This window comes from Aythya fuligula, chromosome 28, assembly GCF_009819795.1.
Source record: "Aythya fuligula isolate bAytFul2 chromosome 28, bAytFul2.pri, whole genome shotgun sequence".
Lineage (NCBI taxonomy): Eukaryota > Metazoa > Chordata > Aves > Anseriformes > Anatidae > Aythya > Aythya fuligula.
The window spans coordinates 1,309,099-1,334,351 of NC_045586.1; the positions used below are offsets into that span (position 1 = coordinate 1,309,099).

The following is a 25,253-nucleotide window of genomic DNA, read 5'->3' on the forward strand; positions in this document are numbered from 1 at the left end:
TCTTCTGGGGTGCTGGCAAAGCTGGAGGCAAAGACAAGAGACAGACAAGATCAGGACATTTGTCTTTTCTCTGTAAGCCACAATTCCCAACCTAAGCCCTTAAAACATACATAGCAGTTAGCTGGTGGATTCAGAAGAGGCCTATTAGGAAAAGTTGCATGTGTGAATGATTTCTGCATTCAAATACATACAACTAGCACTACCAGATTATTCCTTTCTTGGGAACCTGCAAGCATCAGTGTTAGACAAACTACAACCATAAACCCTTAACAGTTGCACACAGTTTAACTTTGAAGAAGCCATAATGTTAAAATAGTCTATTTCCTTATTTCCTTATTTAAGTTGTCAGATGTTCCAGAGCCCATCCTCTGTCCATCAATTTTTCAGTTCCTCAAACACACAACAGAGCACATCCCCATTTGTGTAGACATTGAGCTGCTAATCCCAGAGGATAAATCCCAAAGACCACAAGTTCAGACGCTCTCCCTGCTGTATATCGTGGTTCATCATTGGAGTTGCATCAAAATTAATGGGCTTATCCCTTCATAAGGGAAGGGTTGGGCCAGAGGCTGCAGCTCCTATTTCTGATTCAATTCCTCATCCTGATTTCTCACAGATGCCTCCTGCAGTGCAGCCCTCAGGTGTCCTGCAGCTTCCTTCTTACTGACAGTGCTTCTTCCCATCCATCTCTTTTGAAGTCCCAGGTCTTACTCTGCAGCATCCAGTAATTTATATAATTTCCTGACTTAATGAGGTTTACATAAATTAATGAAGAGTGAATATGAAGGAGGATAAGAGACAGATAGTTTCCCAAGAGGTGACAGGACGTTTGCAAGCTACTTACAGAGGAACAAACTCTAAAAGAGTCCAACATTTCTTCCCCCCATCCCAAGACAAAATCCTGGAACAGGAACACTTGAAGCAAAGCTCTCCTGTGATAGCTAGTATATTCTTTTGACCAGAACAACCGAGTAACACAGTTATCATATTATTCCCTGATAAATCCAAGAAAGACTTACCAGTTCACCAACACAAGTGAGTGAGGGAGAAGTCAAATGAACTGATGTGGGCATCAAAATGCAAACCTTTTTATATGGCTTGCGTGGCGTCATCTCCGGAAACGAAGAAGCCCAGGGGTATGGACACCTGACCACTAACAACTTGAATAAGCTCCACCTATACATGCTTTACATATTTGTTTACAACATAATTTTTGATGGAAACCTTCTTCCAGGCAAGGCATGTGATTCTGAGCAAATTCTGTTTCCACCTAATACCCAAGTCTTGCAGTTCCCAATGGGAATGACACAGTAATCAAAAAATAATAATCAGATAGGTACAGCATTAATTGCTTTTCCAAAAAGATTTAGTATGCTTGGATATTTTAAACTCCTTATTTCCATAAATGTCTGAATGATACCTTAGTTGTATTTTCAATGAAGCAAGAACAGATGGCTATTATTAGTGAAGACAGGCAATTGATTTGATTCACTCTGAGAAATATTTTCTCCTAATTCTCATGCTAAGAGGGAGCTAATCCTACAGTGTGCCATCAATACTTCCACAGTATATTGAGGTTTCTGTTTCTCCAGGACCTTTTTAAACATTAAATACACCCAGCCCCTTCCTCTCCATACTGCTGCCCTATTAACAGCATTCGTGCTTGGCAATGCCAATGGGGACACAACTCCAGTCACCCTGAGGACCTCTTCAAGCCATTCAGGGCAAAACAGAGGGGCACACATTTTAAAGGCCTATTTTTCCATTGCTAGAGCAGTGTACATTTACTTCAGTTTAAGTGGAATTTAGGCCCAGAACTCCATGTTAGCTATTGAAGCATTTTCCTAGTTGTGATATGTCACTCAGCTTCACAGCACAGAAAATCTTTATTTCTCCAAGATATTCCAATCACAGAGGTGGAATGTGATCACTGGGCTACATTTGGGTGGCCAAATTCCCCAACTAGATCACTTACAAAAATGCTGAATGAGCAGAAAAAAACAGCAACAATCCATTCAGCATGAGCAGTGCATCCTGTTTATACTGGACATCAGGAGTTCTGCTGGAGAATGACAGGCATCGGCGCCGATTCCTTTCTAGTGTTTACATGGGAGAACTGGAGTTCCTGACCTAAACTCATGTGAGCAGATTTGCATTGCTCTTGGCATCTTCCTGGGAGCACCTCATGGTTTGTTCATTCTTTCCGCTCCTCTCTTCATTTGCAGCATAGACGTAGTGCATCATGTGCCTTTTTTCCCCCCCAGATTTGCACCAGCAGCTTTTGTAGATGACAGGAATAGGGACTTGTACAGTGGGTTTTGCTCATGTTGCATATCTGCCTCAGGGTGAGGAGGAAGAGCCATGACTGCAACAGATAGGCCCCAAAGATAATAAAACATACTGAGAGCAACCAGATGAGATTTATGTGTCTAGTATTTTGATGGATAAACATCTCCCCATCTCCTCCACCTAGCGCTAACCTTGCTGTGCAATACCAGCAATCGCCCTCCAGCTCCTCTAGGTCCCCTCACAGCAGCTACCACCATTGCTTATTCTGCTGGGGGGGGGGTTTCTTGGCCTGGTTTGTACCGTTCACACTTTCCTGGGGCTCCAGGCTCATTTCTGAAACCAATGGTGATGACTGGTTCTACGTCTCCCTTTCTATAGTGTGTTATTGTGAACCCTATTGTTATATTTGATTAGCAAGAAATTGTAAAAACTTCCAGGAGAAATAGATATTTTAGGAGATATAAATTGATCTGCATTTATAATATGTGGGAACACCAGAGGGATGGATTATTATTTTTAATTGACACTTATTTGTGGATCTCTATTATATTTATGAGCAATTTAGCTATTTGACTAGTCACATTAGGTTCAGTGAGTCAGGACTCCACAGTGACATCCGTTCACGGCCATCATCCTTTGGCAAAAGAACTGGAAAGAAATGATATTCCAAAGCTGCAGCTTCTGGGATCTACTTAATTAAATGGCAGACATTAAGCTCACTCGCAGAAGCAGAGGCTGGTGCAATGAGTAGCTATTTGATGAAAAGAGGACTGCAGAGAGCAACCTGAACAAGAGGCTCCTGGATCCCAGAAGGAGTCAGAGTGACACTTCTTCTACCCAGAGGTTTGGCTGGTGTTGCAGAAGAAGAGCCCCTTGGGCAAAGTACTTTGGTGTTCAGAAAAATGTTTATGAAGAAATCAGTAAAAAACAAAACAAAAAAAAAAAAAAAAGGCACAGTCAATACACTTGGTTCCCAATAATCGTTGTATTTCACCATCAAGAGCTAACAAAGATGGTGGCACAACCAGACTGGAGCTCTCTTCCTATACCTATAAAAATTTTGCCTGCAGATGTGAAACACACCATGGTCACAGAGACATGATTATTAACATAAATACACAACTTCAATATCTGTAGATGTCATAATTTTTGATGGAAACCTCCTAAACTGAAATTCTTCCCTGTGCAACTATTTCAGTATGCACTGCTTTGGGCTGTTAGCTGGATTTCTCCTAATATAGAATAACTATTTCAAAAACTCCTAAAGATGTCAGAAGTATGACACCTGTGGATTTCTTTGAATCCTTTGGTTTACCCAAAAACCTCCTAAGTAAGATTTGTTCCTCTGTTGCATCCAGCACCAGTTGGCATTGGGGATGTCATATGAGACCCTGTACTGGAAGAAGCTTTGTGTATGCGCAACATCCCGTATAGTACACTACCCACATTTGAGTGAACAAAGCATTTTCATGGAAACCAAAGATTCTTCCCCTATTCTCAACATGGCAATGCCTTCCCAGGACATTCCTGCACTTTGCTGCAATTAAATCTTAAAGTCCTTGGCGTCATTACACCTGACTTTCCCCTCTCATCATTCCCTACCACAACTGGGAACATTCACGGCACTGAGGGCAGCTTCCAGGGCGGGCCGGTCCCAGGTTGCCCGACCTTGCTCCAGCTTTGGAAATCCTCGCATAGCTGAGATGCCAGGAGTCTGAGTGCAGAATGCAATTAGCCTCACATGAAAACAAGTGGCTTGTCTAGTCCATGCCCTCCGGACTATTTGATCAAGTAATTAGATCATTACTTCTGGGGCTGAGAGGAACCCAAACACAACACTATCCACCTCTTTTCCTGTTTACTCAGGAAGGTGAGTGCTCCGTGAAGAATGACAAGTGAACATCTGAATGCAATTAAATCTGAAAAAGAGGAACTAGCTGTGGTTGAAAAAAAATAACTCATCCATTTTATCTTTTGCCTTCTGACTATTGCAGGTATTTGCTCTGATTTCCCAACACTTTGGAATGGGAATCTGGATTTCTTTAGGACTTGTATTTTACTGAACAAAGCAGTGTCCTGATCTCTGAGGAATACATGATAGAGCTCAAAGCATGTTGCCTGAGAGCAAAAACTGCAGGTCTGCTGTACTTGATCATGCTGAACTTCACTTTTCTCCCAAACATTTATGAGAGTTTCATAGATGTAGTGTAAATTTTCAGTGGTTCAGGAAAAGGGGTCTCTGTTCCTCTTCCTATGGCATAAACCTGTGATGCCCACCTAGCAATGACGTGTCTGCTCTCTGCTGCAAAGGCCCCATCCTTTTAAAACACTGAGTTTCCAAGTTCATATGTAGTATTAAAGATAATGCAAGATTCAGGCCATCAGAAGGATGCCTTAGAGAAAGATTTTAAGGAATAATCTTTTCTGAATGTTATTTTTTTCCATCTACAGTTTCTTATTTCCCAGAAGAGTGTTCCATTGGATTTGGGAGCAGGAGCAAAAGTAATCATTGCTTGCACAGAACATTTAAGTGAGTTTTAGAGAAGCCTTGGAGTCAAACCAGACCTCCACAGAGGGGTGATTAGGAAGCCTCAATTGCTTTGGTGTTTCTGTTGGGTAGCATTTGTGCTGAGGCAATGCCTTAGCCCTTGGCAAGGACCCTGCACCCACAACTGCTGCACAACCAGCAGGGAGAGCTGGGCTCCACCACGACCCACCGGGAGGGGAGGATGGAAACAGGAGAGCCACGAGGGTGGGGTGATTTGCGCGAGGCCGGATCTCCCCAGCCGCGTGCAATGCCACGTCTGCCAGGTATGAGTTATCACATCCCACTATTGGTCCAACTCCTCTACTAGAAAAAGCGAGACGGTGATAATTGCAGGTTAGTCACCAGCCTCGTGCCTCTGGGGCATCTTTAAAAACAAGGCAGTGGGTGCTTGCAGACGGAGATGTGCCCACGTTGCTGCTTCAGCAGCTGGGCCGGCTGCCCCACGCCTGCCTCCCCAACTCTCCTCCCTTCAGCAGCTGCTGCTGGCTCTGAGCCCACCCTGCACCATCTCCACTCAGGGAACCCACAGAGCACAACCGTGGCATGCAGAACAACACAACTTTGAGTCCTTGGGGATGTTGCTCATTCCTGGAGGAGAGCTCTGCCAGCAAATACTGTGCTAAGGAGGAAGCACTCAGATCCTTGTCAATAAATGTTCATGGAGGGCTACTAAAATTGTCCAAGATACCCTGCTAATACTGCTATCCTTTCTGCAGAATTCAGTGGTGAGAAAATCCATGTTGCTCTCCCCAGCTGATGAGACTTGCCCAATTGCCACCAGAGACAAGGAAGTGCAAGTCGATTGCAAAAGGCTGAGATAGGACCTCCTGCACACAGGTGGCAATGTCACAAGGCACAAGCAGTCTCCCAACCCTGCTTGTCTTCCCTTCATTAGTGGCTCGTTTACCCATTGCTAGTAAGGGAATGTTTTCTTTCTGCCTGTGGGACGCAAACACAGCAGGCCCTAAGCTCCTCCAGCTTCAGGAGCACTTCAGCTGCATTTTCAATGTCTTTCAGAACCATGGCAGAGCTGTGTTTCTTCGACACATACAACAAACACCCCCTTTCCCAGGCATCATATGGGGAACCCTTGTTATTTCCTTAGACCTTGCCATGTGTTCTAACATTAGCTGTCACTCTGCAGAGATCAGACATTTAGGAAGAAATTAAAAGGAGGAAGTGTGAGTCTGGGGGTGTGCAAAATGGAAGGAAAACTTGCAGACAGCTGTTGCCAAGATTAAATGTTTTTATTGCTTCATACAAGAAAAGGAGAAGATGGTGAGGAAGAACAAACAGGGAAATTCCTCCATCCACATCAGTGCAGAAAAGAATTACAGAATCCCTCTCCCAGGCAATAATCCTGGGGGCACAAAATCAAGTGGTTCTGTGTTACAAGGAAAGGCATTGTGCTTTAGATAAATACATTAGAAACGATGCAGAATGCAAGGAAAACCATGTGTGGGTCTACCCTTCCTAGGGGAGGAAGGGCAGAAGGGAAGCCGAAAGGTGAGGAAGACGTCGACGGGTTCAGGGGTCTGCAAACCATTTTCATTCCATAGCTGTTGGGGAAACCACAGAGCAGAGGAACCTCAGAGGGGTCACCTGGTGGCTCCCACTGCAGGAGCCCCCTGCACACAGCTGCTCAGGGAGCCCTCACTTACGCAAACAGATATCGGCACAGCTGATGGAGTACTGCTGGCCGCAGACACTGGCACACAGGGGGATGGGCTGCTTAAAGCAGGGTGCGCAGCAGGGATCCACACACGTGGTGGTGCATCTGGTCACATCCCCACAGCAGGGATCTACACATCTGGTGGTGCACTTGGTAACTTCCTCGCAGCAGGGATCCACACATGTGGTGGTGCACTTGGTCACTTCCTTGCAGCACGGATCCACACACGTGGTGGTGCACTTGGTCACTTCCTCACAGCAGGGATCTACACATCTGGTAGTGCATCTGGTCACACCTCCACAGCAGGGATCCACACACGTGGTGGTGCACTTGGTCACTTCCTTGCAGCACGGATCCACACACGTGGTGGTGCACTTGGTCACCTCCTCACAGCAGGGATCTACACATCTGGTGGTGCATCTGGTCACACCTCCACAGCAGGGATCCACACACCTGGTGGTGCACTTGGTATACCTGCCATAACATGGGTCCACGCATGCGGTGGTACACTTGGTCACAGGTCTGCAGCAGGGATCCACACACCTGGTGGTACACTTCGTCACTTCCTCACAGCAGGGATCCACACATCTGGTGGTACACTTTGTCACTTCCTTGCAGCATGGATCCACACATCTGGTGGTGCACTTAGTTACTTCCTCACAGCACGGATCCACACATCTAGTGGTACACTTGGTCACTTCCTTGCAGCATGGGTCCACACATCTGGTGGTGCATCTGGTCACACCTCCACAGCAGGGGTCCACACACCTGGTGGTGCACTTGGTATACCTGCCATAACATGGGTCCACACATGTGGTGGTACACTTGGTCACAGGTCTGCAGCAGGGATCCACACACCTGGTGGTACACTTCGTCACTTCCTCACAGCAGGGATCCACACATCTGGTGGTACACTTTGTCACTTCCTTGCAGCAGGGATCCACACATCTGGTGGTGCACTTGGTTACTTCCTCACAGCATGGATCCACACATCTAGTGGTACACTTGGTCACTTCCTTGCAGCATGGGTCCACACATCTGGTGGTGCATCTGGTCACACCTCCACAGCAGGGATCCACACACCTGGTGGTGCACTTGGTATACCTGCCATAACATGGGTCCACGCATGTGGTGGTACACTTGGTCACAGGTCTACAGCAGGGATCTACACACCTGGTGGTGCACTTGGTCACTTCCTCACAGCAGGGATCCACACACCTGGTGGTACACTTCGTCACTTCCTTGCAGCATGGATCCACACATCTGGTGGTGCACTTGGTCACTTCCTCGCAGCATGGATCCACACATCTAGTGATGCACTTGGTCACTTCCTTGCAGCATGGGTCCACACATCTGGTGGTGCACTTGGTTACTTCCTCACAGCACGGATCCACACATCTAGTGGTACATTTGGTCACTTCCTTGCAGCAGGGATCCACACATCTGGTGGTGCACTTGGTTACTTCCTCACAGCACGGATCCACACATCTAGTGGTACATTTGGTCACTTCCTTGCAGCACGGATCCACACATCTGGTGGTGCACTTGGTTACTTCCTCACAGCAGGGATCTACACACGTGGTGGTGCACTTGGTCACTTCCTTGCAGCACGGATCCACACATGTGGTGGTGCACTTCGTTATCTCCTCACAGCAGGGATCTACACATCTGGTGGTGCACTTGGTCACATCCTGACAGCAGGGATCTACACATGTGGTGGTGCACTTGGTCACATCCTGACAGCAGGGATCCACACATGTGGTGGTGCACTTGGTCACGTCCTGACAGCAGGGATCCACACACCTGGTAGTGCACCTGTTCTGGTCCTGGCAGCAGGGATCCACACACGTGGGGATTCCAAACCAGCACGGATCCAGGGCAATCTGTCTCCTGCCAAGATTAGACAGGTTTATGTACGTGGTGGTGCCCCGAGGAACCCTGGCATAGTAGCAGGGATCCGTGCAGGGGGGCAAGCGCTCGATGTTACAGACGGTACTGGCAGGACCAACGCTTCTATTCACGGGCAAGTTCCTCAAGAAGACGATGTGAGGAGGGAGGCAGGGCTGTCTGCGCTGGCAGTCATTTTGGCAAAGCATCTTTGAGGGAGGGAGAATGTCTGAAAGAAGGAGAGGAATACACTGTGTGGAAAACAGAGGCATTCAGCTTTCCCAAGGCTATTTCACAGACTGAGTTAATCCGCACTTTTTCCGGTGGAACTCTGAGCCACATACTGGGGAAACAAACTGAAACCCAAGCAGGGCACTAACTCCACATGAAAGCATTTCAGGTTGTAGCCACCAGCTGTACGTATGCTGCAAACAACTTCTCAAAAGAGGAGCAAGAAGCGGTGTCACTCAGTCTTTGGTAGATTACATGACGGGGTCTGATGGTGCGACAGCCTCCACCTTCCCAGGGCTCCCCTCAGTTTGGGATTACCTCTCTGCCACTACCTCTTGGTATCCGCCCAAGAGGGATACTTCCAGCCTCTGAAGGCTCCCTGTCCACACACAGGCTGGAAGCCGAACGGCGAGGCCCCGTGCTGGGAGCCTCCCCCCGGGACAGGGCCTGGCCTTCATGGGCCGCGGCTTCTCCGGCTCTCCCACAGAGCTCCTCACAGATCTCCCCACCCAGACACCCTTCCAGGCGCCGCTTACCCCTGCAGCCTGCCAGGCTCCACTTCTTATCTTCCCTCCCACTTTTTTGCCTTTGAAGTCCTTGCCTTGCCTTTTGATCTCTCTCAAACCCAACAATTTCCTGGTTAAAACCGGGCAACAGTGTCACTGGGGAAGGAGAGAGGCTGGGCCACTCTCACCTACCCTGAGACGCACCTCGATGGAAAGCACACAGCAATTGCAAAACATAAAGCAAATAGAGGTTGGAGGAAGACAGAATGACCAGTCACCCTTAACTTAGCTGCTTGATAAGTACCACATACAAATCTCGCTAAGCAGAAGTACTTGTAAGTCTTCTAGCTTGCTTCTGCAGATAATATTTAAAATTAAATAACCCCAGCCTTTACATTACTTCCCAGTCAGCCAAGAGAGACTTACCCAATTCACCACCGGGAACTAGCATACGAAACCAAAATGGTTTGAGAAACCCCACAATATGAACCCTTTTATACGATTTCAGTGTCCGTGTCCCCGGAAGTGAGACACCTCAGGGGTATGGAAATAAAATTTGTAATAATCCAGACTTGCTCCACCTCCAATCCTTAAATTACCTGCTTACATTATAATTTTTAATGAAACCTCTCCATTGAGGTGGTACATGCAACCTATGACATCTGCCTGCAAGCCTGAATTCCTCATCTACGTATTTCGTATGGGGGGTGGGGAGCAATGAACAGATGATACAGCATGGAAACAATCCCCTTGGGATTAAATTGATCTTTCAATAAAAATTAATTTAGTACATTTTCTTGCACCTTCTGCTGTGACACTCCGACCTGTATGTGGGATAGGACTCGGAACAACTTCTTTCTGCTCTAGTGTGTCAGTTTCCATGCTCTTCCTCGTATACACTATCCGTCCCAACAAAAAATATATTATTTTTTACAAAAATTATGTATTCCAGGTAACCTGGCCAGTATTTCCTTTGTTGCCACATGCAAGCATTCTCTCCCAACCTGTCTCAGGGTGCCTCTGAGAAGAGCCTGTCTTCAACATTAATACCCTATGGATAGCTGCAGGGAGCACAAGGATCTCCCCTAAGCCTCTTCCTCCCCAGGCTGAGCAGGTCCTTTGGCCTGCTCCCCACCCACCACCTGCTCCAGCCCCTGGACACCTTGGGGGTCCCTGCTGGACTTGCTCCAGTTTGTTGAAGGCTTTCTTGCACTGTGGGCCCCAAACTGGAGCACAGACATGTCTCAGGAGGGGAGCACTCAGACCCTGCACCTAAGCGTGAGCTCCAAAAAGAGCAGCAGAGCAATGGGAGGATCCATATTTTCTGGGTGGCTCCATAACATCAGTGCTCCTCAATCAAACTCAGTATTCTAGCAAAAAAAAAAAAAAAAAAAAAATATATATATATATATATATATATATATGCATATATATATATATATGCATATATATATACACATATATATGTAGTCCCAAAGCTGGGGAAAAGACAAGGAAACCTTGAAGAAAACAGGGAGGCCTGTAGCTTGTGTAGTGTATAGTCTTTTTGTAGCTTGTGTAGTCTTTTAGCCGAGAAAATAAGGAAAGAATTAAATTAATTATTTAATTAAAAGACCTTTGTGTGGATTCTGATTCTGTGGGCACTGCACACCGGCCATGAACCTACAGACAACATACATACATATATATATATATATATCCAGTATTCCAACATAAATTTGTTATGATTTTGGCAGCAAGGCAGCTAGGGAAGACTTCACTGTGCTAAGACCTTTAATCACTGTGGTAGGGCCCCTGTTTGATTTGTTGTGCTCACAATGTGGGCTAAAATGAGACCAAGATGCACCTTTCACAAGATAGCAAACAGTGTGTAACTGCAGCAGCATGGAACTGCATGGTCCTGCCTGCCACAATTGTGGTCAAGTAACAAAGTTCTCATTTGAAATCCCCTCACTATAAGAGAGAAGGGAGATCCAATGAGTTCTTTGCATCTGAGGCATCAAAGAGGCTGAGACTTCCTTCTCTGCTTGCTCCGAACTAGCCCTAAGTCACTCGGTGACACAAACATCGAACCAGTATTACCTGCGTGCAGAGACAAGCTCATACATCATCCAGAGACAAATGTGCATGCTTGTGTCTGCACTCTGACCTCCCTCTAAGTGTGTGGTATACATGCTGCTGAGCGTGGTGATGCCCCACATAGTGGCTTTTGGTTATTTGAATAGAAAGAAATAAATTCAGGATGCGTGACCACTTGGGTTGCCAATGTTCTTCCGACCACAGCAATTTGAGTAAATCCTTGGCGTAATTCAGCTGCCTTTGGTAAACCAGCGGGCTGAAGGGGAAAGCGTGGTGGTCAATCCTCTTGTCAGCCCTCTGCTCTTCAGGGGTGCAACTGTGTAGGGATAAAGGCAAAAACCTGGTGAAGGAATATTGTTTTGTTACCTGAGTCAGAGTTCTAGGAGAAAATGCAAAACATCACGAGACCGGCGATGATATAAGAGTTTCCAGAAGCACAGCAGGACCCTACAACTAGTAGTGCCACATCCAAACAGGACAGGGGCAGTGACAGAAGCAGGTCAGATGTGGCTAAAAGTAAAGGAATCTCCCACATCCCACATCCCACCCAGTCTCTAATGGCCCTCAATGATGTGTTGGGCTGGAGGATGTTTTACCGTCACAGAAAAACTGCCCATGACTGGCTGACTATTTGACAGCAAGCCCTGAATCCATTCATTTCCCAAATTCTTCTCTGACGTCAGCCCTGCTGGAAGGACACGTGAATTTGCAAGCTATCTGGGCTCACTCGAGGTTATGCGGCAGCCACGGAAATAGATGGTTTCCATTAAAAATAATTAGGCAGGGCAGAGGCGGAGCAGGTCCATGTTAGCAAAGGGTTGCTTGTCTGTGTGCCTGAGGCACCTCATCTCCGGAGGCCAGGCTCTTGAATATACAAGGCAGATCCCAGGTTAAAGTTGCTGGGTTTGCTTGCTGGCTTTATTTGCTGATACTGAGCAGGGTAAGTATCTTCAAGATTTACGGATCTAAGCCTACTACTGGCGTGAAACTTCTGCTGAGATAGATTACTGCTACCCACTGTGTAAGGAAAATTGTTTATTAACTCTCACATCTCATTGGTGATAAGAGTTTGAAAGAGTAATAATCTTCTCCCTTCATGCTTGCTTTGCTGTAACTCCCATGGATGCTCTGCAAAATGATTTCTGGCGTCCCAGCACTGGATTTAGAGGACTAACACACCATCCTGCTCACCAAGGAGACGAAACTGCTGTGCATGTGGCTGTCATCTAAGCGGTGAAGTGACTACAGCATCGGTACGGCAGCGGCCAAGGTAAGAGCACCTGGCCCCACAGTAGGCAGCACGTCCTGGCTTTTTCCTGTTGAGCCTGTTGCTGCCTTTAGCAATGGCAAAGATAGGATGGTGACAGCTGCTCCTCTTGCAGCAGCTGCAAGATGGGTGTTCTGCAAGGGCAAATAGGGCAATTAGAAAATACCTGCAAAAGAGAGGAGAATACCTTGAAGTTTACAGCTCTGCTGAAAATGTTAATGAAATCCATCGCTATCTGTGCAAGGACATACTGCTAGGGTGGAATTGTTTGGCTGAAAGCCAATTTTAAATAGAAAAGTTGAGTTTGGGTGTTGATAAAGAAAAACAGCATGACCAAAGTTCTCTTTGTAAGGAATGGTTGTAGAATTTGAAATAACAAACAGCCAGCTTTCTCTCTATTCCTTATGTCATGCTCAATTGTGGCATGAGCAGCAAGTACCTTGCTGAAGAATTCACCAACCAAGAAAGCAAACAGTCTGAAGTTTTGTGTTACTGGACACCAGATTGATCTGTTTTCTTTCAGGCTTGCCCACAGTGGTGAAAGATGTCTCACCCTCCTGCCTGCATGGGGGTGGGTGCCGCAGTGGACCAAGACACCTGCCCCAAACAGGATGTGCATCCCTGTCCGGAGCAGACTTCTGAGGTGGATCCCTGCCAATGCCAGGGTGCAGCCCCGTGCCTGGATGTGTGCCTTCAGCTGAGTCCTGCCTGTGCACCTCCAGCTGTCCCTGTGCCTGGGGACGCCTGCTGCCCTGAGCTGACACCTGCCTGCAACTCTTGCACATCTCCGTGTGTCACCACCTGCGTGTGTCCAGCGGTTGTCCCCTGTGACCTCCAACAAAGCCAGGGAGGGACCAGCTTCCCAGTGAAGCCCACAACCTTGCCAATAGAACCCTGCAGTCCTGAGATTGTGGGGACATGTGGGGAGACTTTCCCTCACCATCACCCCGTGTCACCGATGGAACCCTGCACCATCAAAGTGCCTGAGACCTGCATGGAGACCTTCCCCAGCAGTTGCACGGCCTTGTCGGTGGAGCCCTGCTGTGCTCAGGCTGTGATCAGCGGTGATCCTTGCCCCGATCAGTGCCTGGTTACACACGTGGATCCCTGTACGCCTCTAACCGTGGTTTGTGCAGAGCCTTGTGTGCCCCAGAGCACTGCGGGACCCTGCGCACCCCAGAGCACCGGGGAGCCCGCAGCCACCGACTCCACCAAGTGCACAAGCAAAGGTGCTGGAGCCTGCCCGTCCCCACGAGCACCTTTCCGCCTCAACACCCGCACCGCAGCCATCGTGGAGCGGTGCCTGTCCCGGTGTCAGAACTGGCTGCGAGGCAAGAACTGAGCGGCAGCAGCAGGCACACCAGGCAGGAAAGGATCCACTGCATCAATGAGACCTCTGCTGGTGAGTCTCTCAGTTTCTTGTGTATCAACAGGAGAGAAAATTGCTTCACGTTAAATAAAAAATACTTTTCAATCATCTGATAATTACAGCCCTTATTTTTATTGCCTAATATTAACTGCAATAATAATGGCAAAAGTGCAATGCACATATTAATTGCATTCACAGAGACCCGTTTCATCATCTTCAACTTTTTTACTTCCCACATATAAATAACTACTTTCACAATCTGCCTTAAATTCAGTTAGGATTTTGCCTTTGGGTTTTCTATCTTCTTTTTTAATGGTCTCTTAGATTGAAATTGTTATGAGAATATTGAGAAAAGTAGCTCAAAGGCATGATTTTAACATAGCTCGAGAAAGGTCTTTTAAGGAGATATAAAATGACAGAAGGTATTTCAGGTGAAGAGCAAATGCTGAATAGGAAGAACTTGCAGAAAACACCAGGCGAAGAATAATGCTGAGAAATGCAAGTTCCGTTGCACAACGTCCAGTTAAGACTGAGTAAAATGCTGCGTAATTAAAAGTTCCCCCATAAGTAATATTCCCCAGAAACTGAGCTATATATCTAAATACTAGCAGCAGCCTGAAACAGTAGATGGATAAAGCCTTAAAAAATGAGTAATAGAAAGGCCAGGGGGAGAAGGATCTGCCAGTCATTCTGCAGCTGTCCGCCGTGCAGATGGGGTACCACAGTCTGATGTCTCTTGCAGCCCCCTTCTGCTTGGCGCTGGCACCCTGGGCTCTCCATGCTCCCAGGGGCACTCGCTTGCGGGCTTCTGTTTGCTGGCACGGCTGCTTGCTGCAATCAAGCCCACTCCCGGCTCAGGGCAGCCTGGAAACATGATGGGAACCAGCTCAGGCATCCAAAACAGCTGCTCGATGAAAGCTGGTTTTATTGGATTATGGCTGGGTCTTTAATGTCTTCTGTTAGGAAGGATTTTTCTGTCTCCATATGCACATCAAATAAAACATCCCTACGTGTTAGTGTGCTGCGTGCGTTTGCAAAGAGATTAAATGAGTTCCTTATATTGTAGCAATAATTGCAGCTTACTGGATTGAGGGAATAAATTTTCATGAATCTGAAAAGTTTGTCAGCTATTTCCTCACCCACCCCATCTCCCTCCCAGTAAATAAATCAACAGATTTCATTCTCAAGACACCGTGCCAGATTATCGTGCCTGGAACTATATGTATTACCCATTATGTTGTAATACAATTCTTTTACGAGTTAGATTAGATCTGCAGTATCAGACTTTGGAAGCAATTATAAATCAAACATTAGTGAAGATAGCCTATAGTAATGTAAAAATAACTAGGATGAACCAGAGGAATACTGTTTACTGTAGTCCCAAATGTGCACTTGCAAAGTCAGATAAGCTCAGCTCATTGTTACAAGATAGATATTCCTTTGACACGGTATTACTAAGCTGTCCTTTACAAATTGTTGTGCTCTCCAACATGATCTCAATTACCAAAATAACTTCTCATTACACACTCTCATCGTCCTGGTTGGCACTTCTTGTCACAACCCCAGCATTTATGGCTATGCCAACAGAGCCTGCGTTGTGCCGGCGGGTTTGACATGCAAATACCCATCCTCTGATGCTCAGAGCTTGCTGGCATCATTCTGGGTGCTTCTGAGCACAAAACAATGACAACAAAACAAAATCTGGAGGCAGAGCCTTTGCCTTCAGGAAGCTGGAGGTGTTCATCAAGACAAGCAAAGATTTCTTTAGCTCTTCAATGGGTGAGACCACCCAGGGCCACAGGTATCGATGGTTTGTCATGAAAACTAAGCCTGAAAAAAAAAACATCTCTTTTTTTGCTGTGCATGACAGTTGTAACTTCAGTGAATATTTATTCATTCAAACAATCTGTGGCAGAGGGAGTCTTTGAGCCTGGGCTGCAGTGCTGATGGCAAAGCAAGAAATCAAGAAGAGGACCAGACCCAGCTAGATCCTTTCACTAGTCCATGTTTTCTGGGGATGTGCTGCGTTTGCATCTCAGCACTCATGAACAGCCCTTTCATTGCCTTTCCCAGCTCTCTGTTCCTTTAGCAGTTCTCATGTTCCCCTCGCCATGATCTCCTCCCCTCACTCGTCTGTCATTATTCTGCCTCGTGACAGCTCATCATCATCAGGGTGGAGTGTAATTGGGACAGCTGGAAAAGAGGCATTAGGTGTGATTGTGGCATTCCGAACATATCAGCTAGTCATTTATCACTTCCCTGCAGAGAGGAAGGAAAAGACAAAATGCCAGCCAGCCTGGCTTTGGCCGAACTTTGTTTGCAAACCCCAGGCAAAGGACTCATTTCTCAGGCACAGCCAGTGCCGCTGAGAGCTGGCATACAGACCTCTCAGCTGCTCTCATTTTCACAGGGTGGGAGCTCAGCACTCTCGGGACATCTCTTAAATCCCATTTCCCAAAGCATCCAACAGACAAAGAAACCTGGCACCAAAGCCAGCACCCATAGCTGCCCTAAGAAACCTCTGGGGGATGCACAGCTGTCAGGGAGCACAAGCCACTTGGTGGCAAGCTCCAACATCCTTCTCTTGGCCTTTCAGAGGGCAAATGTTGTTAATTCCCCAAATCAGCTTCAGCCTGTGGGAACAGCAAGCATGAGCTGGGCTGCTACAAGTCTTCCCTGCCCACGATTCTCAAGCCAGAGGCAGGAGCATCGCTGTAATGCCAGCTCTGCTGTCCCCAAGGCTGGTACTGCGTATCCCATGGAGCCAGGTGAGTCATTTGAGGAAGCCAATCCTTCAGAGCCCGTCAGCTGCTGCACGTCTGCACCTGAGTGGTGCCAGCCTGGAGTCCTCATTCCCCTGGCCTGAGTCACCAGCTCCAGAGGGGCTTCCAGGCACAGGGAGACCAGGAAGCACAGCTACAAGGAGCACCTCCCACCCGCTGCTGAAAGCAGAGAGCTCAGCACCCCGTTGGCATTCTTGGGAACCTCTTCACAGCACACCGAAGCTGCACAAAGTAAAACATTTAACACAGATAGCATTCAGCCACCATCAGATTGGATCTGGATTCACTTTTTTTTTTTTTTTTTATATATATATATCCCATTTTTCCCCTCTGGTTTTCAGGCTTCAGCTCAGCATCTCGGTGGATTCAGGGCCAGGTGGCTTTTGCCCATAGGCTGTGACTGGCTCCATTGCCATACAGCACAGCTCTGAACTTCAGCAGAAACGTACATCATGGGGAGAAGTTCCTGAGACTGGCTGGGAGCCTGCCAGTACCCAGTTTCTTCCTTTGTGTTTGCCTTCGCAGCATAAACAAACAGAAACACGGCTCTGGAACAAGGCAGCCCACAGGCAGAACTGGTAGAGCCTGGTTTCCACCGTCTCTCGTGTGTCCAACAGCCCAACAAAGGGAGAACTGGCTGGTCCTTTCTACTGTGGCAGCATTAACCAAAGCCATACTGCCTTTTTTCTTTTTCTTTTTTTTTTTTTTTTTTTTTTTCTGTGAAACTGGTAGAAATTTAGCATTTGTTTGAACCACACCACTGTGCCAAATTTGCTTGCAAATAATAGGTTAGGGTATAAGAACTGGGAGCATAGAAGTTGTCCTTCTTGGGAAAGTCAGGCTAAAGGAAGATCAATCCCAATGCTTAAAAGAAAGCAGCTGATTTCCCTGTCTATACATCTCCTGGGAAAATACGAGTGGAGTGGGCAGGGCAGTCAGGGATTGCAGTGCTGAAAGTGGCATGGGTAATGTAGCCAGAACAAAGGGCACCAGCCTGGCTTTACCCCCAGTGCCCAGTGCCCCCCTATCCCTCCTGATTTGTGCAGGCAGCTGCCTGCCCCACTCCTGCCACCGCACATGGGTCCCTGCCGGGTGAGTGCTGTTGTGCCCCAAAGCACCCGCTCCAGTGCTCGGCTGCCAGCCCAGCGCAATGCCTTGATCCTCCCTGGCGCACCTCATCCAGCCAGCTCCTCCACCCCACCAGCCTGCCCTTGGTGGGGTTTCCATCAGGTCGAGTTTCCCAACACGTCCTCGCTGCCCCCTCCCACCTCCTGCTGCAGACACGCTCCCATCCCTGCAGCACGGCCGCCTCCCAGCCCTTCCCCATCGCTTCCTCCCCACCTGCCCTGGATGCTCCCGCAGTCGCTCCTTGGAGCTGCTGTTTGGGGCAGCAGAAAGCATCTTTCCACCCCAGCTAAAGAAAATCCATTCCCTGAAATCGCACCTTCCATCTAAAACTAGCTAGCAAAAAGAAGTAAAACTCTCCCACTGAAGTGCCGGGCAGTGAGGAAGGTAACGGCGAAAGGCACCGAAATCATCCCCACCACCAAGGGGAGCAGCCTGAAGGAGCCCAGCAGTGACTCACTTCCACCGCGGCCACAGGAGGTGACTCAGGTCTGACCCTCAGCCTTCGCAGACAGAGCCACGAGGGACCACAAGGGAGCCGCTGCCCCATCCCACCTGCCCTGCAGATGGCGTGAGGACAGCTTGGGGACAGGTGGGGACAAGCTGCTGCCGCCTCCATCCCTAGCCCAGCAGAAGCTCCGAGCTCAGCCGTGTGCAGCAGGGGAAGAAGAGCACAGAGGAGAGAGTTCCAGCCTTCTGTGCACTGCCACAAAAAGCTGGTTAATGCTTAGAAGAGGATTTTCCAAAAATCCCCAGAGCTGGATGTGTCCAAGCAAGGTCTGGGGGTGGGCAGCAGGGAGGGCTGGGGTCCTGGCTGCCCACCCAAGCACACACAGTTGTGGTCGTGTGTGCACACATTGCTGCACCTGCATCCTTCTGCAGGCAGAGAAAGGCAGGTGTCTGCAGAGGGAGGGGAGATTAGCCCACATTTTCTGCTATGAAGAATTATCTCATCTCACCTCTGCTTCCCTCTTAGCTTTAATCTTGATCTCTAATTACTAAAGGTTTGCTTAACATGAAATAAAGAAATTCATGTGCTCTCCATATAACATCATGCACAGCAGTGCACCTATCATCATTTACTTAAACAGCTCTGGGTATGGAAGAGGAAAGAAACTCAGGAGTCCCTTTGCCCCTTCAGAAAATAATTTACTTGCAGATGACTTCTATATTTTGCATTAAAACAGCCATCTGGATAAGCCATGAGCAAATGAAGCACAGAAAAATCCTGCTGTCACAAGAAGGATCAAGGGGAATAAAATAATCGGAAATACCTGTGCCCCTTTGTGAGATCTGGGGTAGAAATGCAAAAGAACGTTTTAATTAACTTCGCCGTAACTACGGTTAACATATGTATTGAAACTGCCTCGAAACAAAGTATCCTCGAAAGCTTTGTTTCAGCCAAGAGATTAATTCCTAATTTTAATTGTGGGATTATTCAAATGCAGAAGGTCTTTTAGATATTAAAGGCACTGCTAGCTGGCTTTCAGTGCATTACCACAGGGAGCCTTGGAATCCAATTATCTCTGAAGAAATGTTAAATATGCTCATTAACATGTAAGAAAGTAGAAATGTGTATTAGAGAAAAGCTGATGTATTACACTCCTTAATGTCACAATGAATTAGCAGTAAAGAAGGCAGCAACAGAAATAACTTACTGAAATGCCTAGGCAGCATAGGAAAATAAAGCTTTTTATTGCAATTAGCTTAATTCCTGATAATGACATAGATGTAGTGATAAAGCTCTCTGCATAATGGGCTCCAGCTCTGGGAAAGTTTGGGAATTGCGCTTTGTGTGTGCAACGAGGCAAGAAAAGGGAACCTCAGCATCAACTGCTCTCAGCAGATGAAAGAAAAAAAGGGGGAAAAAACAGGCAGAAAGGACAATAACTGCAGACAAGCCTCTGGCTCCTGTTGCTGCATACAGTGAAGACACTACAGCAGGCTTTTGCTTTTTCTTCTAACGTCCCAAAGCAAACCCCAACTCTTTCAAGCCCCCCAAATGTGCATTTAAACAATTTATCAGGTTAAACCTTCAGTGTAACACTTTCCCTCCTTCCTCAGTGCTAACCTACACCTCTGCTCTTCCCTGCTGAGCAGGAACAACCCCCCTGAGTCATGCAGGAACAAACAATAATTTCCTGCCCCTTTTTGTTGAGAAACCTGACCGCTGTGACCGAACCCGCACCCCCAGGCACCCCCAGTCCCGACACCAGCTCAACACTGGTCCCTGCTGTTACCGCCCGACGCCTGCTCCTTGCAACCCCAGAGCTAACAGCACTAAGAGCTGCTAAATTATTTAAAGCCTCTTGTGCAACCGTACACACTTAGATTTTCCACACCTTTCTTCTTTCCTGGCCACCTGACAAGAATCACGCTCCAAATGGCCACGCCAAGGTCACAGCATCACCCCCAGCCCCCTGTGGCCATGCAGATCCCCAGCCCGAAGAACCCACAGCAGGAAGAAAGGCAAACTGGATGGATGAGGAAAAACAGTGTCCAAACTCTTTAAAGCAAGCAACCAGAGGATTTTACTAACAGACCAAGTTTGAACGCACACTGCCTAGCCAGAGGAGCTGGTTTGCCCAGTGCCCCAGCACATTTTCTCCCGGTGAGCTCAGGAGACAGAGCTCCTTTGGCAAACACTCCTCCAAAATCTGTGATTATCACTGCAGCTCAGTTGCCAAGCAAACAGGGCTGCAGCCTCGCTCACTCCCCCGCCACGCCTTGCCCCGTCCCTCCGCGCCTCCCTGGTAAACCAGCCTCGGGAAGCCAGCCCAGATTAACGTGCATTTTGGCTGCTTCAAACGCAAGCTCCCAAAATATTTGCTGTTCTCATGAGCACAGGTGGCATCACAGGGGAAGGAACGATCACTCATGTAAAAGCAAGATCCTGCCCTGACATCAGAGCTGTGGTGCAAATGCCTTCCCAGCACTGGCCTCTCACACACGGGGCACAGCTTTGGAGCCTGCCAGCCTCTTTTGATATTGGGGGAAAAACACGGAAACTGCAGCTCGTGCTTTACCTCAGCCAAATTGCACAAAAAGTTTAGGCTCTGCAGACTGGCAGAGCAATTTTCATGGCAAAGAGCAGCCGAAACACTGCTCCTGTGCTGCAGCAAGAGCAGTTGCGAAGCTCAGCTCCTTTCCAGCCACCAACCTCACCCCAGCCCTGTTTGAACCCCCCAGGATTATTAGAAACCAGGTGCAAGCTTGTGCAAAGCCTCCCCACACCTCTCACCGCAGCACCGCTGAGTTCCAGGGGATTTTGTTAACCAGAAGGACCTGCCCTCTGGGTTCCTCCTCATTTAGCTCCAGCTCTCCTGCAAGCTGTGCTTTCCTCCTGTTATGCTGTTCTCACTTCATTCTTTCAACTTCTTCACGTCCCATCTGACCCCCTGACCTTTTCTGCCTTATAAAGCACGTATGAGGTCCCGCACAACATAAACCTCTTATTGTCTACGGTTGTCTATGAGGGAGAAAACGCCCTGCCCAGGGTCTGGGTGATTTGGCCAGAAATAACTTCTGCAAGAACACCCTGAGCAATTCTGCCTCTCCAAGGCGCCTCCAGTAATTGCCCCCCACCCTCCCTGCAGCTTGATGGGATTAGCAGCCAACATGCCCCGCCAGAGGAGAAGTGGTGTGCTCCCGCGCACATACAACAGACAGGTCAATAGATTAATAGAGAGTAATAAAAGCAGAATTATTGCTTCCAAGATTCAAATTCCCTTCCTTCATTCAGGTTCAAGCTGGCTCTGTTCAGAGCTGAAGCTTGAGCATGGGAGAAAAAACAGAAACCATCAGAAGAGGCTCCCAAAGGCCCCGAGCCTGCAGCTGGCAACACCTCAGGAACTGGGGGCAGCCAGTGTCCCTGCACAAGAGATGGAAGTGGGGATGGATCAGAAAATTCCTAGTTTAAGGAAAGGGCACAGCTTCAGACAGAGCTTGCTGGAGTAACAGGAACCAAGGGACAGGACAGACATGAAGTCACCCAGCTCTGCAGCACCCCTATTGCAGTAGGGGGGCTCCTTGGCTCCCCAGTTTATCCCCTCCCAGTGCCCCTGCACACCTGCCAGTATTTCACCCAAATACATTGGTTCCCATTAACCCTCCCTGTGCCAGGCATGAAGCAAGCAGGAGCATTCTCCTGAAAGTCCTTTTCCTTACACAAAATTGGCTGTATTTTATTGTCTGTGTCTGAAGCACCTTGCACATTACAAGCCACGTGCATTTCCAGCACTATTTTTTTTCAGACTCTCTTACTGCGAAGAAAAGGACTTTTAAAAGCAGACAGCTAAAGCGAGGACACTTAAGAGTCTTGCACAAAACTGCCTAGGAAATAACTTTCATATCACACTGCAGCTGTAGCAGCAGGGGGGATATGGCGGTGCAAGGACGTACAAAGGAGGAGCAGAAGCCCCTTCCTTGCACCGTGCCTCAGTTTCCCTGCCTGGTACCGCAGTGACTGCAAACCCTGGCCACGCCGTGTCACCCCTCTGTCCCCCCCCAAGTGCCACTTGGTGGCACTGTTGGAAAAGGTTTCTTCACTGGGTGCCTGCCTCCCTGTCGGGTTCCAGAAGTGGGAGTTTCTGGCAGGAATCACGTTAATCTTGGCATCACTATATCCTTATTTTTTCTACCTTTGTTTTATTTTCTCTTTATCCACCATGCAAGCGCCTCCAGGCAGCCTCCTCCCCGGTGTCAGTCACTCAGATTACTTGCTCACCAAACACATTCGCCAAAGACAAGAGTCCCGGGCGTTGCTTGGGCATCACCTTAAACTAAATCCTGCAGCACTAAAAATAGCCTTTTCTACTTAATTCCTCTAAAATGCGTCTGCAGGTGGGGCGAGCTTAGGAAGGATCATGTCTTAACTCCAGAGAACAGCATCAGAGCCGAAGTTAATGAGAAAGAGACAAATGAAGACAGGGGGATGACAGTGTAATTGGGCGCGAGATGCGGCACCCTGTTGATGGGGTGTCTCCTCTGCGAGGTGCGGGCCGTGACTTTCGACTGTATATAAGGCTGCTGAGAGCGGGGCCGCTCCAGATCGCGCTCCCGAGGCCAGCGCTTCTGCTCCTGCCCAGGTAAGCCTGGACAGACGCTGCTGGACTTTGCCACCACGCTCAAGCAAGAGCTTCTTCCTGGAGCTGAGCTCTTCAAGAGATAAAATATGGAAAGGGGTTGGGAGTTACGCTGTTCTCTGGTTCATTAGAGACGCCCTGCATTCACGGTTCTGCTCCAGAGAAAGCCAAGTGGGATTTATTTTTTTTTCTTCTCTCTCTGCACCCCCAGCAGCTTGGCTCCTGCTGTCCCTCATCTCTGACCACTGCTTGCCCATCCTCGCACCCAACCATCTCCACGGCAAGCTTCATTTTTTTCAGGGATTTGCTTCCCTGCAAGTCCCTTCTTGCTCTCTCCTTTCCCTCTGTTCTTATTCTGTTTCATTTTATCTGTGTCCTTCTGGCTCATCCTCCTCTCTGCCTGTCCAGCTGCATTGTTCAGGTGTAATTTACCTGAAAACCAAGCAAACAGACAAAAGCCCCTTTTTGCCTGTGTTTCTCTTGCAGGCTGCCTCAACTTTGTGGGGAGATGGCCCAGCTCCAGGAAAACATCAATGGCATCATCGCTGTTTTCTACAACTATGCCAGAAGGGACGGTGACTGCAGCGCCCTGAGCAAGGGAGAGCTGAGGCAGCTCATCGAGCAGGAGTTTGCAGACGTGATAGTGGTGAGGATCCAGCAAGGCGAGCCATGGGGAGGGGACATGGGGGTTGGTTCTGCCCCAAGACTGCTCAAGTAATCCCACAGAGATGGTGCAAAGGGCTCACGGGCTTTGCTGATGCTGTTTGTCTCCTTGCAGAACCCCCGTGACCCCAACACTGTTGAGAAGGTGCTGCGCTTCTTGGATGAAGACAGCAATGGCAAGGTTGAGTTCAGTGAGTTTCTCAGCCTGATTTTCCGAGTGGCCAAGGCTTGCTACAGGCAGCTCCAGCAGTGTCAGGCACCAGAAGATGGACAGGAGACAACGGTGCAAGAGGAGGCAGGTGGGGTGCCAGAGCCGCGCGTGGCAGGGCCAGCAGCCCCCCAACAGCAGGACCCTGAGCAGCGGGTGAGCAATCAGGTGCAGGAGGGTGCAGCAACCAAGCAGGATCAGGACACCCAACATACCCAGAAGGCTGAGACACCAAAGAAGGACCAGAACACCAACCAGGATACCAAGAAGGGTGAGACACCAAAGAAGGAACAGGACACCAACCAAGATACCAAGAAGGGTGAGACACCAAAGAAGGAACAGGACACCAATCAGGATACCACCAAGAAGGGTGAGACACCAAAGAAAGACCAGAACACCAATCAGGATGCCAAGAAGGGTGAGACACCAAAGAAAGACCAGAACACCAATCAGGATACCAAGAAGGGTGAGACACCAAAGAAAGACCAGGATACTCAGGACACCAAGAAGGGTGAGACACCGAAGAAGGAACAGGACACCAATCAGGACACCAAGAAGGGTGAGACACCAAAGAAAGACCAGAACACCAATCAGAATACCAAGAAGGGTGAGACACCAAAGAAAGACCAGAACACCAATCAGGATACCAAGAAGGGTGAGACACCGAAGAAGGGCCAGGACACCAACCAGGATACCAAGAAGGGTGAGACACCGAAGAAGGGCCAGGACACCAACCAGGATACCAAGAAGGGTGAGACGCCAAAGAAGGGCCAGGACACCCATCAGGACGACAAGACTAAGGCACCAGAAAGGGATCCAAAGAGTGGTGAGACCCCAGAGCCAGACAGAAATACTCATAAAGCTGCAAAACAGAACCCAATAAGCCACCAGGCCCAAGAGACAAAGGCATCAAAGCTGGGTCCAAACCCCAATCACAGCCCAGAGAGAAAGCCAGCAGAGCAGAACCTGAGCTGTTCCTCTGAAACACCAGGGAAAGACACAAACAAGACCCAGGTCTGCAAGACCTCTTGGCAGGATCCCAACCCAGGTGAGACCCAGAAACTGCTGCCCCCAGGGTGGGGTGGGAACCCCCAGCCGGATCCCAAGCCCTGGGGAACACACGACAACCAGGCTCAACCTCCATTCCCCAAACCCAAGGTGCAGGACAACAGTGGGGATGAGGCTCAGCCTTTTCTGGGACAGCAGCAACAGGGCAGTCACGGCAAAGGACAACACCCTGTGGAGCAGCAGCACTTGCAGCCTCAGTGGCCACCACAGCAGTGAAGGCTGAAACCCTGTGCGATCAAGGCTGTCGCCCCCTGCAAGGTGGGACATTTTGTCCGATGCCACCCTGATTTTATATTCCTATTTGTTATGTCTTGTCCCACTCTTTATTAACCCTGGGCTACACACCCCTGGTTTGTATAGAATTATTTGTGGCTTGAGACCTTCTCTCTTATCCTGTATTAGACTGCCTCTGCCTGTGTAAGCAAAGCAATAAAACTGAAGGCAAAACAGCACATGTGTCCCGGTGTTTTGCTG

The 25,253-nt window shown here is 48.4% G+C and overlaps 2 protein-coding genes across 2 annotated transcripts; one reads left to right on the forward strand and one right to left on the reverse strand.

The window, feature by feature from the left end:
- Positions 1-6,490: 6,490 nt before the first annotated feature.
- Positions 6,491-8,605, reverse strand: LOC116499598 (keratin-associated protein 10-7-like). Its single transcript, XM_032204350.1, has 2 exons — positions 7,020-8,605; positions 6,491-6,929 (listed from the first exon to the last, which is right to left on the reverse strand). Exons 1-2 carry the CDS (start codon positions 8,603-8,605, stop codon positions 6,491-6,493), a joined length of 2,025 nt encoding a protein of 674 aa, XP_032060241.1.
- A 14,743-nt stretch (positions 8,606-23,348) lies between these two features.
- Positions 23,349-24,995, forward strand: LOC116499771 (cornulin-like). Its single transcript, XM_032204614.1, has 2 exons — positions 23,349-23,486; positions 23,619-24,995. The coding sequence occupies exons 1-2, from the start codon at positions 23,349-23,351 to the stop codon at positions 24,993-24,995; spliced, it is 1,515 nt and encodes a 504-aa protein (XP_032060505.1).
- Positions 24,996-25,253: the final 258 nt, after the last annotated feature.